Below are 17,642 nucleotides of genomic sequence, written 5' to 3' on the forward strand. Positions count from 1 at the left end.
GTTGAAGAAATATTCATTTCACTAATGGCATGCATAATGGCAAATTCACTAAAAGACAAAAACAGTTATACATACAATCTGAACCACTTGTCCCATACCGGGTCACAGGGAGCCAGAGCCTAACCCAGCAACACAGGGCATAAGGCTGGAGGAGGAGGGGACACAGCCAGGACGGGACGCCAGTCCGTTGCAAGGCACCCCAAGCAGGACTTGAACCCCAGACCCACTGGAGAGCGGGACCAGGTCCAACCCACTGCGCCACTGCGCCACCGCACCCCCCTCATATATATATATATATATACAATATTAACATTACGGGGGGGTGCGGTGGCGCAGTGGGTTGGACCAGGTCCTACTCTCCAGTGGGTCTGGGGTTCAAGTCCCTCTTGGGGTGCCTTGAGGCGGACTGGCGTCCAGTCCTGGGTGTGTCCCCTCCCCCTCCGGCCTTACGCCCTGTGTTACCGGGTAGGCTCCGGTTCCCCGCGACCCCGTCTGGGACAAGCGGTTCTGAAAATGTGTGTGTGTGTGTGTGTGTGTGTGTGTGTATACAATATTAACAAAATACTGAAATACACATTCAATAGTTATGACTAATTTTCTTTACAGCACTGGGTTTTGGTTTAACTGTGCACGGGTGTCAGTCAGACAGAGGATGCTGTTCTCACAACCGTGTATCTGCACGTTTTTTCAGCACATTAACGTGCTAGTGTGCAGAACCTGCCATGATGAACTTAAATTGTGTAACGACTCGGTGACTAGACCTTCCTGTGGCCATCTGTGACCACTCATGCTGTAGTTTCTGTCATCTCAGAGCTCCTGTAATACCAGACTAATGGGATCAAGTCAATTCGATATTGTGTTCTAGGAGAATCAGACCTGGACCTCAGTTGAAGAAAGAAGGGGGCTTAAGGTTCTGCCAGGTAATAAGCAAAGATGATGAAAAATCAACTCGAGTTGTGTGTTGGGGAAGCAAGGAAGGATAGATAGATAGATAGATAGATAGATAGATAGATAGATAGATAGATAGATAGATAGATAGATAGATTCCTTACAGCAGGAGTTTGGAATGGAGTTGGATATTACAGAACATTTTGATAACTCACATGCAATCTTGTCAATAAGCCCAGCCCATTTTGTATTATTTGTTTAAACAGGGGGTTGCAGATGGCATTTCTAACTGCTGTGTTCAAATAGTTGAGTTTTTCACCTCATTTGGCATTTCTGTCAAGCAGATATTTGCTAAAATTTATTTACAAAATCCTGTAGGATTCCAGCTCTCGAGAACTGGAGTTGTTCACCTCTGCTTTAAATCCATCTGATCTCATTCTCTGTAAAAAAGTGAAATTATAATAATACCTTCCTTGCTGCTTTTATTCTTTTTCACTTTTAGATAATAGAGTGTGTGTTCTTATTTTCATATCGCCTGTTTTCAGCCAGAGGGTTCTCCTTTTCAGTCTCTCTGCACTAAATGACACTTTGAACAACCATTTTTTTCCCCCTCCCAGGTACAGCCATACATTTTAAAAGAGGTCCTCATTATCCCCATTTTGTCTAATTAGCATGTATGACATGCCTCCGCTCCTCTCAGTCACCTACACTGGGAGCGGAGTGTAGTGCCATTGTTTCATAACACGCTACTGGGAACACGTTCAACATTAAGGGCCCTTGACCTGCCGCAGTCAAGAGGATCTGCAATTTGGCTTTAGAATCGTGCCCGGCTGAGGTCCATGCCACTGCGTAGGCAGCAGGCTGCTGGAGGGAGGGAGGGAGGAAGGGAGGTTTGCTTTAATGTTCAATTCCTCCTGCAGCTGCCAGGTTCCGTCAAGTTGGTACACGTGCTCTGCGTCATGTGGAAATTCAGCACTGGGTCAACATGTACATGGAAAGCATGCCTACGAACATCAAAGATCGACGCCAGCGAGCAAGACGACAAGAAGCATACGTATTCGCAGGCAGTAGAGAGGTCTGAGTGATTGAAGATAAAAGAGTTTATACGAAGAAAATATATTAATAAAAAATACTGACTCTGTGCTTCTGGAGCCTCCTTTAGATCAATGTGTTTAACCTTGCAGACATGAATCATTAATAATTTATTACCAATGCCTGATAGTTTACAGATGTTCTTTCAGACAATGGCATATGAGAATGTGTCGAATGACTACGAAGTTGTGCATTCAGTGATACATAAAAAGTTTAAGACATTTTTTTAGTGTTCTGCAGTTACACTGTGTGACCTGCCATCTCCTCAGTAAATCAGGAGGCTGATTACAAGCTAGCTTTAAGGCCAGAACTTAAACTAAAAATGCTGTTTGTACACACTGTATAGAATGAATATTTTTCAGATTCAAAGACAAGAAATGACCAAGAAAACCTTTTGAATTGTTCTTTTGCTATGTTTTAGAAGGTTTTCAGACTGGTAACCACTAGAGTGGGCATCATAAGCCCATTAATAAGCTAAAGAATGTTAACTGACCATGCCAAATTGTATTTTTTTTTTTTTTTGGTACTAAAATCTGAGTTCTCTAAAGCGGGCTTGTATAAAATATATATAATTTTTTGAAATTTGCATACACACACACACACACACACACACACACACACACACACACACACACACACACACATTTTCTGAACCACTTGTCCCAGACAGGGTCACGGGGAACCGGAGCCTAACCCAGCAACACAGGGCATAAGGCCGGAGGGGGAGGGGACACACCCAGGACGGGACGCCAGTCTGTCGCAAGGCGCCCCAAGCGGGACTTGAACCCCAGACCCACCGGAGAGCAGGACCCGGTCCAACCCACTGGACCACTGCACCACCACACCTCCCCTTAAATTTGCATAACAGATTAAAATTACATTAAAATCACACACACACGCACACGCACGCACGCACGCACACGCACGCACGCACACACATTCAGAACCGCTCGTCCCATACGGGGTCACGGGGAACCAGAGCCTACCCGGCAACACAGGGCATGAGGCCGGAGGGGGAGGGGACACACCCAGGACAGGACGCCAGTCCGTCGCAAGGCACCCCAAGCGGGACTTGAACCCCAGACCCACCAGAGAGCAGGACTGTGGTCCAACCCACTGCGCCACCGCGCCCCCTCCTACATTAAAATCTTCCATTAAAATATTTTAAAAAAATCTTTAAAATCTTTAAAAAAAGAATCATAAGTGATTAGGAATCTAAATCATCTGGACTCACACATGTGCCTAATCAATGACTATCTTGATGACTTGTTAGATACTTTCCCTTAACTGAGGACATACTAATTCATGCTGGTTTTTGGAACAAATTTGTAATTATTCTAGTACTAAAACTGGGTAACTTATTTTAAAGCAATCTGAAAGTCAGCATTATGTTTAACATTTTTTCTCACATTTTTACAGGTCCTCTTTAAGTCAGCTGAACAATGAATTTTAATTAGCCCACCTGAATATTTATATAGTTTGAGAAAGATTTTGATTTCTTTAAAAGTTTTTCCTTTGTTCTTGGAGTTCTTTTCTCTGCATTTCCCCATGGATTTATACAACTTTTTTTTTTGTATTTTTGGTAAGTGGTATGGCATTGATGTTATTCTGGAAGGGAGTAAAAACTGGTTTAGCTCTAACAAAGTACTCAGGTGGTTGAATTTGGGTCAGATCAGTGGGAACTATGTTGCTTTCTTCAATAATTTCCCTTTTTATGCCTCCAAAAATATGTAAGCTTGATGGTTGTCACATCCTATGGATGGGTGATTAGAAAATCTATAAGGTCAAAAGCAGAAGGCAGAATGGTTAGAGCTTCTGCCTGCGAGCACAAAAGACGCAGGATTGAATCCCAGCTCCTGCTGTCATACCCTTGATCAGATGTTTTAATTTCACTGCAGTCCAACTAGTAGTTTAGACAGCCTGGTACTGCAGCACACCAGATGATCATTGGCTAAATACTCACCTTCTTCAGCAGGAGGATTCCCTCCTGTGTTTCAGGATCTGTGGTTATCTTAAAAATGTCCTTTTCATCTCCGTCGATGATGCTGTATGTTGATCTTGCATTTTCTCCAATATCCCTGTCATTGGCTTTCACTCTCCCTCCAGCTTTGCCCAGACCAAGATCCTCAGGAATAGAAAATTCATATATACCTGGCAGAAGGGAAGGGGAGAAACTGACATAGTAGGCACTGCATAACTTTTATCACGGAACGTGTTTTAAATAGGGAAAATTTAGGGAAAATTCATAAATTAAAGTCAATAAAATGTGCAATGCAAGTAATGTCTAGGGATAGAAGGACTACTTACAGTCTTAGAAAATCTGTATTAGACAAAGGCTTTTATATATATCACATGGTAATATAACTTTTCCTATGATTTCAAATACACACTGAATATAAAAATCCGAGGCTTACTTTTTGAAAATTTTGGTGGGTTGTCGTTGACATCCGTGAGTGTAACTGTGACAGTCGCTGTCCCTGACAGACCTCCCATGTGACCTCCCATGTCCTTCGCCTGAATGACAACCAGGTATTCTTCTCTCATTTCTCGATCCATCCCGTGAAGTGCAATTTTAATAACAGCTGAAATCAAACAGTTACATGGTGGTATTTATGCAACAGTTTTTATATCTCACCCAGAATATGTCACATCAGTCGATTATAGTTATTTCAAAATAACTATAATCCAAAATAATCAAAACTGAAAATAGCATTCTGGCAGAACTGGATTAGAATGAAAATAATGCATATCTTCTATAATTTGCCACTGTTTGGTCCTATCAGAAATCAGAAATGTTTGGATGGGTTCAATATAATGGGTTCCTATTGTATACCAGTTCCTATTCCTATTTGTCTTTTCCCTTCAAAAAAAAAAAAAAAAAAACCCCACAAAATATTACCTTGATCTTCAGGATGGCATGTGCTGCTGCCAAATGAGCTTGTTTACTTTCTGGATTACTGTGACAGAGGAATGGTTTGTCTTCTGATTGGCTGCAAATGATGCCGTCTGTCTGGTGTAATGTTAAATATTGTGTGTGGAGTGAAGTTTATTGACTGTAGTGCCGCTGAGCTCGGTGTAGGGCTCACCAAGGGATGTGGATAATCCTCTCTGAATGCGGAAGCCTGCCAGTTTATAGAGTGAAGATAATAACCTATTTTATCAAGCAGGGTTTGTCATGGGGTAGATTACACAAAATTCTTGGAGACATTCACGGGAAGATAATTGTGAACATAGAAAAGTGAGTTACATCAAAATAAAACGTTTCATAGCTTCTTTTGCACTGTACCCTCACACCTCTGGTTTTGGCTAATAAACAAACAAACATATAAATAGATAAGTTAGATACTTAATTAATTCATTCATTCAGGTGAAATGAAATAAAAAAAAACAATATTTTAAAAAAGTATTGGTGCATTGGAGAAATGAAACACTGGGAAGTAGCATGACATGAAATGATGTCAGTTTCACAGTGCATAATCTTTTGCTGTCTGTGCTTTACTAAATTTTCTCTCAGTGACGCGAAAAGCAAGCAGGAGATTAAAGCAGAATTACGAGTAATTACTTTCACATTACCACGGAGGGGGAAATTTAGCTCAACAAACTTGAAGACCAAAAACTGAGTAAAAACCGTTCTCCCCATAACAACCTCCCAAATTTTCTATCCTTATTCTTGAAGATTCTCTGCTATTTATGTAAGACTGCAGTACGTAATATTATGAAAAGGAAAGAAAGACAAACATTAATTTCCTTTCCATTAACTACTCAGGGAACTGTTACATGATATTTTCTCATTAATCAAATGTTGACAATTTTCTACAGGATGCTGGAGGTGTTGAACGGGGTCTAACTTGTTTTCCTCAGTCCTTTTGTCTTTCGTTTGCAATTGCAAAAACATCTGCCTCACTTGAATGAGTTGTCTGGGGATATTCAATAATCAGGTGTACAAATGAGAGTTGTTTTGCTTTAATTTTCATGACATAGAATATGCTGAATATAGTACCATTACACCAGACATATACAGAATATATGTACAGTGTTAATATGTAATACCATTTATCTGGAAAAAAAATGAAAATTAATATGAGTTTTTTTTTTTTTTTTTTTTTGAAGGCTAGGTAAAGGGGGATGAGCACAACCTCAGTGGAGACCGTGTAACTCTCCCAGTTACTCACCTGTGTTGGGGTCAATAGAGAAGTATGGTTGCCCTTCCAGTATACTGTACACCAGTTTCGCACTGTTCCCATATACTGGGTCATCTGCGTCTGTTGCTGTTACCTTGGTAACAGATCTACCTGCAAAGGACAGGGGGAAACAAACATCAAGTTAAAGTGAATGTCTGTGAGATATTGGGAGTGAAGAGGTGACCTGGAAGGTCAGACAGTCGTAGAAACCATACTTGGCCTCCCTGTGTGACTTTCTATTACTTAGAATTTTTCACTAGGTGATGTGTATTTTCAGCAAAAATCTGAGGGGTTGGCTGGGAGAATTGTTTATTTGGTTTGATTGCATATACAACTCTAGGTTTGTTCGAAAAAAATAAAATAAAATCAACATAATAAATAAACATATAAAAATAAATCTTTGGGCTGGAGACCATAACTGCAGTCATCCCATCTGGTGACATCTCATCTTTCCCAATCAGTCATGCATGCTGTGTAAGATACACCAATATACACACATTTATTATCAGGGAAGTAGATAGTTTCAAAAGATGATAATTTCAAAGCCCAATAATTTCTAAAGCTGACACTTTCTCCTGCTGATAACTTCCTTTTGCAGAGGATAAAATTATTTGGTGTTGATAAATAGTTCTTGTAACATGCATACTTTAAAGGAACCCACACCAACAAGGCTTGGAACTCGTCCCACTGATCCCACAAATGGTAAAATTTCTTATGTCACGACCTTACTGTAAGTGTGTATTGGTTTAGTGTTTCTCAAACGCAGCACTTCAAGGGCAGCATCTCCAAAACTGTTAATTTTCTGAGATGGATGCCGCTATGGAGAAAAGCGTCTGCTAAATGAATAAATGTAAAAGTAAACGTAAATGTAGTCATGCAGATGTATAAATGCGAAGTGCTTGTAGGGGTATGTCAGCAATACCCAAGGGTTCAGATTCATCAAACTGCAGTGTAATTATTGCACTTCAGCAATGCTAGTATCACCTTACTTCTGTTGTATGTTGAACTGCGGAGAAAGACGAACGTACTATTACCCTAATCCTAAAAAAACAGACATTCGCGGTTCGCTTACACAACACATTTTTCAGCCCAGTAATTCTTTTTCCAGTTATTGATATGAAGGAGTTCTTGTAATGCACTGGAGAGGTGAAGCACACAGGCACGACTACTTATTCCACCCTGAGACTCAAAGAAAGAGCAGTGTCAGAGGAGATCGTAAAGATGAGTTTTCTTTTGTGGGTAAATAAGAGAAGGAGCCCTGGTCTTCAGCAAACACCAAGTAATGAGAGGGAAGGGCAACCAAGCAGAGCAAGCGATAGCAGCCCGCACTGTTACCAGCCATGGCGCATTAGAATGCCTCGCACGACCTTGTGGCTCGGGCTTTTTATACAATCATTGCACATGTCAGCGATGATCAACAGTTACGGCAGCGTCCTCTCCGCAACAACAATAAAGCCCCCAGCTGCCAGCATCCCCGATGAACAGTCAGCAAACACCAACATATTCTGACACCAATAACTGCTACAGCGGTGGAACTCAATCCTCCCTGACTGTTAGACCCTTGAGTGACCTTCACCGATGTGTGTAAGGAATACATATATCTGCAGGATGAATGCCAATAACATCCTTCATGCTGCATGGCTTGCTTTCCTGATGTCTGAGCAAGTGCGTGTATGTGTCGTTGCATACGCTGTGATTTATTTTCTGCCCCCAGTTAAGGTAATTTCTGTGAGGAAGTGCAAACACATTATTCTCTACCCATAAGTGGACTACTAACTGATCCAAGCCTCAGCTTTCTTTCTCAAAATAACACCAAGAGGCGTGAAATAGGTACAAGTGCAATGATTGTTTTGTGTGTGTGTGTGTGTGTGTGTGTGTGTGTGTGTGATCATGCTCTTTTTAAAGCTTAATAAAAAGGTCGTACACACAGAACATCAGCTCACCCTGATGAATAATGAATTTCAGCATCTTTCAGTGTAATTCCAGGAGGGGTATGTCAGTGCAATTCATTTCAGGGTTATTACAATGTTTATTTAAATGAATACACTTCATCCCCATGGTGTCTAGTTGAGGGATAACATTAGCATTGTTTATGCCACAATTAAAATCTGAGCAATGAAAACCCAGTATGAAAAACAGATTTCTGTCAATATACTGCAGTACCAGTATATCATACATGTGGATATTACTTGCTATTAAGCAAGTCAGAAAGAGTCATCATACTGTTTTACTGTTGAGACATTACAGTCTGTTTCCAGCTCTTTACTGCATACCTGGCACAAAACATTGCATATCTTACAGCCTTCCATAAAAGTAGCCTTTAAAGATAAAATCTATTTGTAATGTAAAATTCCACAATTGCAATATACACACACACACACACACACACACACACACATTTTCAGAACCGCTTGTCCCATACAGGGTCGCGGGGAACTGGAGCCTACCCGGTAACACAGGGCGTAAGGCCGGAGGGGGAGGGGACACACCCAGGACGGGATGCCAGTCCATCGCAAGGCACCCCAAGCGGGACTTGAACCGCAGACTCACTGAAGAGTAGGACCTGGTCCAACCCACTGCGCCACTGCGCCCCCCAATTGCAATATATTTATGTGTTTATATGTATATTTAAAAAAAAAAGAACCATCTGTGTGGTTTCAGAAACAAAATGATATACAGTGCTCCTGAGGGGCACACAAGACCATATGTTTCTTTAAAATAACTGTAGGAATGATTGTTTTCGGTTCTGGTTCTGACATGGTGGAATGACCTCCCTGTCTCACTCAGGACTGCTGAATCCCGCTTTACATTTAAGAAGGGTCTCAAAACTCATTTCTTTTTGATTCATACTTCTCCCTGACCTTGAAGTTCGTGATATTGAAGTTCTCAGTAAACAGTTAGTATGTTTTTTGTTTAATCACTAGAAAAAAAAAAAAAAAAAAAAAAAACCTATACACAGCCGCTTGTCTAATATAGACTGGTTTCTATGGCAGTGTGTGACAAATGAACTGTACACAAGAATCATGTGTCTGTATCCAAATCTCTCCTTCTGTTGATGTTATGCACTCTAATTGTTATCTGAGATCTACATCGCTTTACAGAAAAGCATCTGCTACATGAACAAAATGTAAATGTAATAACAAAGTACAAATTGAATCCGAAGATGTCATAGAATCTAAATAAATTGGTTATGGACTTCTAGGATACTTAATTCAGCTTGTTTGTGTGTGCATGTGTGTGTGTGTGTGTGTGTGTGTGTGTGTGTGTACATAAAGTATAGTAAGAAGTGTACCAGGGTATTTTTAATGTATTACAAAATATACTTTACATTCTATGGGCCCTAATTACTTATTAGGAAATAAACACATATTGAAATGCAAAACAAAAAAAATATTGACCCCCCCTTTAGTCCTTTACACATTTAATATTTGCCCCTTTCACAGCAATTACAGCCTCAGGTCTGCTAGTAGTATGTGAGGATTGCATACTTTCTCCACACAGTCATAAGGGAAAAAAAAAATGCGTCTATACTTGGTATTTTAGAAAAACACATTTCTGAAATATATTAAGAATATATTGATTTTTTTTTCCCCCCCCGTTATGGGGGGGCTTCGAGCGCTCTGATTCAACCAAAGATACACCCAGTGATGCATATCCATTGATGGATCCATTCATCTGACTTTAACTGTCTCATTGCACAGCTAATGTATTACTTTCCAGACAGACAGCGCAACGGAAGCTGAACGTGTCAGCAAATGAGAATAAGCTTCTATCCACTTGCCCAGGCTAGTCTGCAGCATGATGCACTCACTTTTTAGACAGGACCCTTGGGCTATAGGTCTTTACAGTAGTCATGCTGCCAAGGAGTGTTCCTGGAATGTTCTCAAGGTTTGCACTCACAGCAGAAGTATACAGTCAGGTCCATGAGTCATCTCTGTGGGAATTAAGACATTAATCTTGTTTTGCCTCCAGATTATCAGCCCTCTTTTTTTCCCTTGTGGAAAGATCTGTTCACAAGTTGGCATTAACAGCATAACCCATGACTGGACTCCAGTTCTGCTTCGTGCCTTTCCAATTTTCCCACATGGTGCACAGGATGCAGATTCCTTAAGTGGACAGGGCCACAGTTGGTCTCATTCGCCCTTGAGGACCTGCCCCTGGACTCCAGCCTTTTCCCTGAAGGAGTACAAATATTTTGAAAGTTTTGCCCTTTCCTCGAACTGTTGTGCTTGGATTCAAACTTAGTTTGAAGTTTGTGTTTCTTTTCTGCTTTAGTGGAAGAAATTGATGCAAAGACCTGTAAAATATCTGAGTTCTGCCATGAACACGTCTTGTCTGGCACTGATGGACGCCATTAACAAATATTTTCACTGCACTGTCATTAATTAAATTGTGGTATAGTAAGCTGGGTCCTGCTTTCTGGCGGGTCTGGGGTTGGAGATCCACTTGGGGTGCCTTATGATGGACTGGCGCCCCATCCTGGGTATGTCCCCTCCCCCTCTGGCCTTGTGTTGCCAGGTTAGGCTCCAGTTCACCTCAACCCTGCTCAGAACAAGTGGTTTCAGCAAATGTGTGTGTAAGCTGTGCATGCGTGCACTCACATAAAATAAATAATATGTTTATTAAAGTAGAAAGCATTGGCCAACAAAAAGCCCATACAGTAGGCTATATGAATTAAGTTTCATATGGAAGGCACCAATAGTATACCAACAGTCAAGTCGTGATCTATTATTTCTTCTTAACATATTTTAATATGCATTTTACATATGTATGTCAGCAGACCTATATATCTATATATCTATCAATAGATAGATAGATAGATAGATAGATAGATAGAAAAGAGTAGAAATAGTAATTCATTTTACTTTTTACAATTTATTTTTACACACATATATATTAAATTGTTATATATAATAATATATATTAAATGTATACGTAAATAAATCCTGAATTACTATTTGTGTGTGAAATGCTGTGTGACCCTTCCATCCCCGAAGGACAGCAGGTCATTATAGGCAGCATTATACTAGATGAAGAGTATCTAATCAAGAGCTACACAAGGGCTCTTTATTGAAAATATTTTTAAAAATGCTGCACTCTCATGTTTCTCTGAAAGTAGTCATATGCATAACCGTATAATCAAAAGAACAATTGAATATAATTAGAACTGAGCGTAATATATGGGATAGTGCCTTATGAACATTGATGTGTCTGAAGGTACTATCAGTTGTAGGAGTAAAACCTCAGCACTCACTGCTCAAAATTAGTTTTGTGATGGAAGGTCATCTATATGCGCTATTTTGGTGTCATAACCCGATTCATGACTGCAGCTCACAGTGTCATGAAATTTCCACCTGCTGAACATGTCACAAGTGTACAAGCAGAAAGGTGGAACAGTTTCAGGGTCATGTAATCAAACTAGCACAGCATATAGTCCTTTACTCGTGTTTTGTCTAAAGTGACTTACAACTCTTAATACAACACAGTTAAAAAACATATACCAACGACGCACAAAGTAAACCAATTTAACACAGAAGGTTACTACGCGCAATTTAAATTCAACGATTCACTGAATGGACTGTAGGAGAAACATTGGACTGTGGGAGAAAACCCAGGTGAACTGATGGTTCTAAATTGCTCTGTGTGTGTGTGTGTGTGTGTGTGTGTGTGTGTTTGTGAGAGAGAGAGAGAGAGAGAGAGAGAGAGAGAGAGAGAGAGAGAGAGACATGGCCCTGCAGTGGACTGGTGTCGAATTCAGGGTGTACCCTGTCTCACACCCTATGTTTCCAGCATAGACTTTTGGCCACTACAACTCTGCACTGGAAAAAGCAGTTAGTGATGGATAGATATATGAACGGGAAGACGGACAGTCAGACTGACGGATAGATGGCTGTTTCGAAATACAAAAAGATGATTAAAACCAGTAAACTATTAGCTTAGTGGTTCCCAGGCCGTTAACCAGCTGTGAGTCCAATGTTGCAAATAATGTCCTGAGTAACACGAGGAGAAATGGAATGACTAGCATAAATAGGGTGACCAAAGCATAGCACAACAGATTTCTGAATGTGAGGAGACATGAAAGCAAATTCGCTGCAAAGCCTTCTCAGAAAATTTAGAAACAATCTAAATCATTGTTGGCACAGAAACTTGCCGGAATGTCCTTCTTCCCTTTGGAAATGTAGTGCATCTCTACAGAAAGTTCAGGCTTTCAGAACGAAATTCTTATATCCTTCAGCAATAGCTCTCACACACTGGGCTTATGCCAGATAATCTGTCTGCCACTTCCAATGACCATGTGGAGCAAAGGCAGCTAAGAACTGTAGAGAAAAAAGTGTCACCAGATCAAATCGGAAGTTAGAGCTGCCATCCCATTTCCTACAGGGACTGAGAAGCAAATGTGACCACATTCATCCTAGTGTGTAGGATAAAATAAATGTCAATGAGGGAAGGCTTTACCGTGAAGCACCGTGCTAGACACAGAGCCGAAGTCCTAAATTGCTGTCCAACAAAACAAAAAATTATAATCAGATTATGTGGTTTATTAGCTTGTGCAACAGTCGTGCAATATGAAAACAAACATTTTTCAGGTTTTTTTGTTAGAAACTGTTTATCGGTAGTATACTTCTAAGCTTTGGAAAAGAATCCTTTAAGATGTAAAGCATCATTATTAAAGATAAGTTGAAGCTTGAACTAAAACAGTATTTCTCTCTCACTTCCTCCTGTTATATATGCATATACACACAGAAGCACACACACAGTCGTGCCATTTCAAGTAAATGAGGTCTATAGACCATAAATTCCAGAAAGAAGTGTAGAACTTGTGATAATGATTAAGATGGGTGAAAGGAATAACCGAACATATGTGACCGTCATCGTTTATTACTGCTTTATGAACAATTTTAAGGCCTGTGCAATTTTGGATAGGAATACCAGAAATAAAAAGCTGTTTCCAACACAGCACGAGTGTTAATATATGACAGAACCTAGCTACGCACACACACACGCACACCACAAAAAACATAGTGATGGGAAGAGCTGAAAACCATTGACTTATCACCTGCCCCCCATTTGTATTCTGATTTGAGGTGCTGCACACCACTTCATTTGAAAGAACAATCTTCACTGCAGGTTGGAGGGCAGATCCAACCAATTACCCTTAATGGGATTCACTGACTTGTGCTGGGGACTTCTTGGGTTGGGTTCCTGCTTCTGCTGAGGCCTGCAGACAGGACCAATCTATATCTCACTGCTGGAATGGAATGGTAACAGTCGATACTTCACTCACATGCTGACACTCATGGAATGCTCGATTCTTGAAATCCTGTCAGAATGTAGAATAAATTGAGTGCAGACAAAAACAGGAATGTTTGTATAAAAAAAAAAAAAAGGCTACACACCAAATAACCGTAGAAACCTCTGATAATTAATAAGTGAATGAACATAAATCAAGGAAAATTATGTTTCTTTGGTAATTAGCATTTATTTTTAAGATTTTGTTTCTGAAAATGATATATGCTTAATATATTCCATAGATCATTGTTATGTGCGTTAAGCTGAGCCATCAGCCGTACACACTTATTAGTGGAGTACCACTTGTTTATTCCACTGAGATTTGAAGGGCACATAATACCCAGCACATGCCGTGTTGTACTGCTCAGTTTCTAATTTGTTCCGAAATCAAATTAATTCCACAGAATTGAACAGTCTGATTGGTTGTCTCATGTGTTGTTTATTTGTTTATTTAGTTATCTATTTATTTATTTATTTGTTATCTCAGGCTGTGTTGCGCACAGGATTGTGCCTCGTTTGGGGAATTACTAGATGTCAGGTGACACAGGGTGGACTAACATACAGTAATTTTATTTTACACATAATAAAGAGTGCAACACTGTAATTAAAGGTAAATATAGACTTTTTTCAACAAAGAGCAACAACACTGAAACTCATTTAAATACTTGCTCACTCCTCGGCCTTGTTTTTTACTCGGGTGCAGTAGATCATGCTGCATCGGAATGGGTATGGTCCACACTCACGCGTGCCGCAGGCAATAGTTGGGGAGATTTTTAACTTGTAAAGATAAAGAATTTTGGTTTGGGTTAGGTGTGACTGAGCTTTAATACCCTTGTGCAAAGTTCTGAAAATGCTCCAGTAAAATACTGTAAAATTGTGGATGAACTTTTGAGCTAAACAACGGTGAAATAGCCATAAAACAAGGGTCATTAAAATATCTGAGAGTCAGTACTAATAAATAAATAAATAAATAAATAAATGAATAAAATTAAGGGTCAGGCTGCACCTCGGTATAAGGGATTCATTCTTTGATCTAGGTGCCATAAAACTGCTCTTAATATGACCTTCCTGTGCTCTGCTTTTCCACTCTGGGTTAACATTCACTTTAAACAGGACTGTGACTCAGTGATGAATGTCCTCTGTTTCATCTATATTTATAAGCAACCATATGTATTTTATGAAACTATTTGCATTCCAGAGCACAACATTTCTGGTTCACAATGTAACTCGAAGTAATTACGTTTCACAGAATACTGTGCATAATGGTCAAGCGTTTTCCTCTATATTTAAATACACACAAAAAAAAAAAAAAATCATACAAGGAACTGAGTGATGCCGATGGAGAGTGCTTGAAGTAAATTTCTAGCTAGAACAGTTACAGGTAACTGCTGTATTTTCATTTTCATCAAGAGTGTGAGAGAAGCTATGTCATACAAAGTACTTCTGAAAACCCTGCCCAGGGTGTAGCATTAATAACAAGGGAAATATGAAATGTGTACACAGAAACAATATTAATAGAGTAGGTAAGACTCCAATCGATAAACGCACATGAGAAACAAGACTAAAATTCAATAAGGTAGAAATAAGATTCACTATCGCTCAAAAAACAATTTAAACTTTAGACGTCTTCTTAGTGTATGCTGGACTCTGCAAGTGAGGTCTGTGAAGATCTTGTGTCTCATTGTGTGCAATCCAGAGTTCCCTTTCTTATGCACCCACAATTAGTCTTGTAGTACAATTATAATCAACAGATTAATAAAATTTCAAATAGTGTAAAAACCCTATGGAATGATTACACATGTGGAATTACATCCCTGATTAGAATTATTGGAAACATGACAGCCCAATTAAAGGTTGACAATGATAATAAATAAAACAATCATCAAAATCAATTCAGATGGTAGCACAGTGGCCCGAACTGTTGTCTTCGGACACACTTCGGACATTGCAGGTTGAAATCCCACCTCTGTAGTACCTTTGAGCAAGGTACTTACCTTAAATTCCTCTCGTAAAATTAACCCAGTATGAACGGGTGAATCATTGTAGGTAGGTCAATATTGTAAGTTGCTTTGGAGAAATGCATCAGCAAAAGGAATAAATAATTTAATGAAAAATGACGTAGAGGGCCATGTGCTTTACGGCAGTTTATGATATTCAAATTATATCAATTTCACTATTTACAAGGACAATTTGACACTGGGAAAGAATTTACTTTCACAACAGTGAGATATGTGAAAGTCTCCATTTTTAAATTAAACATGAAAGGGGACATGCTAACAATTATTACAGCGGGGATGCTGTATCTTTTGTCATCGTAACTCTAAAAAATCCATTTGAGTCTTTTTTTCCATTTAAGAAATATCACAAGGCCTGCATGAAAAACTTCCTTTATCTAGCAGACTATATTTTGTGCTGTCCTTTCCTTTTTGTGAGGAGCAGATAATCTCCGCTCCATTGATAACGCTGTTGCGGCGGATCAGTCGAGGCACTCTTGCAAACAAAATACTTATCTGAGCACTTAACAGAAGACCATCCTTCTAATGTCTTTTCAATACCATTGAAAGATTTAAAGAAAAACTTGTATGATTACATTTTCCAGGCTCCATGTATGAAGATGGAAAGGACCCCAAAAGGGTTTTGTCAGTTCTTTCAATTCCCAAGCAACACAACTTTTTGTACAGTACAAAACATGGTTAATTTCATGACAACACTTAAGTGCCTTTTCTGCTGCTTTTTGTTGTGATTTGAGAGGGTGGTGTGTGTGTGTTAAGATGGGGGGAATGGCTTATGGCAATCTCATGCTGACTAAGACCCATGTAAATATGCAAAACCGAAATGATGTACATGACATTTATTCCCCTTCAAATGCAAACAAGGTGTATGCATTGCGGGATTACAAGAGTTTATTTAATAACATTTAGTCAGATGATCATTAATGGAACTTACTTATGAAAGGTAGGGAGTTCTCTTTTTTTACACACATGAATTTAGGACCAAACTGGCAGTACTTTAGAAACAAATTAAAATATCTCTATATATATATATTTTTTGCTGGACAGCTTTTAGATGTTTTGAAGACTACACAGTTTTAAATCACAAGCAGAACTTCCACATCATACTAGTTATTCTCAATAGTGACTTTACACAGAAAACAAAATGAGTAAAAAATCCAACAAATGCTCTACACTTAGCCAATTAGAGCCTCACTTTGGTCCCCTAGAGTTCAGAGGTGTTCAAAAAGAGCTTTAAAAATATACAAAATTTCCAGCCTCCTAGGGTCACCCAGAGGTCATAAGTAACATTATTATTATTATTATTATTATTATTATTATTATTATTATTATTATTATACTCTACCAGTCCAGTGTTTGAGTATACACAGATAGACAGCTTAAATAGAAGAAGCAAAGCAACCCACAAGTATTCCACATCTCTGGGAACTGCTGAAAAGATCTGGAAAGACATTTCAGGTGATTCCTGTTGATTTGTGAACTGGAGAGAAGAAAGAAAGAAAAGAAAGAAAGAAAGAAAGAAAGAAAGAAAGAAGAAAGAAAAGAAAGAAAATGCCCTTCACCCTAACTCTTAGATAAATAAAGGACCAAACCAGTGTCAACCAAAATACCTACAATAAAAAAAATGAAAACAGCATATCTGCAATATTAAAAAGTGAAAAACAATATGTAAATGCATATATATGCACATTATACAGTAGGCCAAGAGTAAGTTATTAGTGCTTATAAACATAGCAAGCGTGAGTGGGGCATATCATGACAGTGCCTTTTTATCCGCTTAACTTTTAAATGATTAAAATTCCAGTGTTACCATCTTCATTTAATAATCAGAAGAGCTCTGTGGTTGTCTAAAGAGCCCTGTTGTATACTAGAGACATTTTGAATGCATTAGACATTTTGATGCCATTAGAACAAAAAGTTCAGATGAAGATTTTTACTTCTAGCTAATATTTAATAAATTAGCACAGACAGACTAGTGCTCACGTGCCTCATAGCCGACCGACTGTTGGGAGAGAGAGACACTGGTTGATTCCCACTGGCACATCTCAATCTGCCTTCAGCAGGCACTTTTTCACACCACTGCCCGCAATTTCCCTCACTTCGCCTTCCAAACCCTTGGATGAGTGCTGTGAACATAACTACTGAAGGCACCGTGCCGGAAAGCAGGCGAGTCTTTTAC

The 17,642-nt window shown here is 39.3% G+C and overlaps 1 protein-coding gene across 1 annotated transcript in view; it reads right to left on the reverse strand.

Annotated features, from left to right (window-relative positions):
* Positions 1–17,642, reverse strand: part of LOC108926262 (cadherin-8-like) — a 62,803-nt gene that overhangs the window by 16,272 nt on the left and 28,889 nt on the right. Inside the window, 3 exon segments of the mRNA XM_018738850.2 lie at positions 3,944–4,131; positions 4,395–4,562; positions 6,153–6,272. Of these exon segments, the coding sequence (XP_018594366.2) occupies positions 3,944–4,131; positions 4,395–4,562; positions 6,153–6,272 (476 nt within the window).

This window comes from Scleropages formosus, chromosome 7 (genome assembly GCF_900964775.1).
Source record: "Scleropages formosus chromosome 7, fSclFor1.1, whole genome shotgun sequence".
Lineage (NCBI taxonomy): Eukaryota > Metazoa > Chordata > Actinopteri > Osteoglossiformes > Osteoglossidae > Scleropages > Scleropages formosus.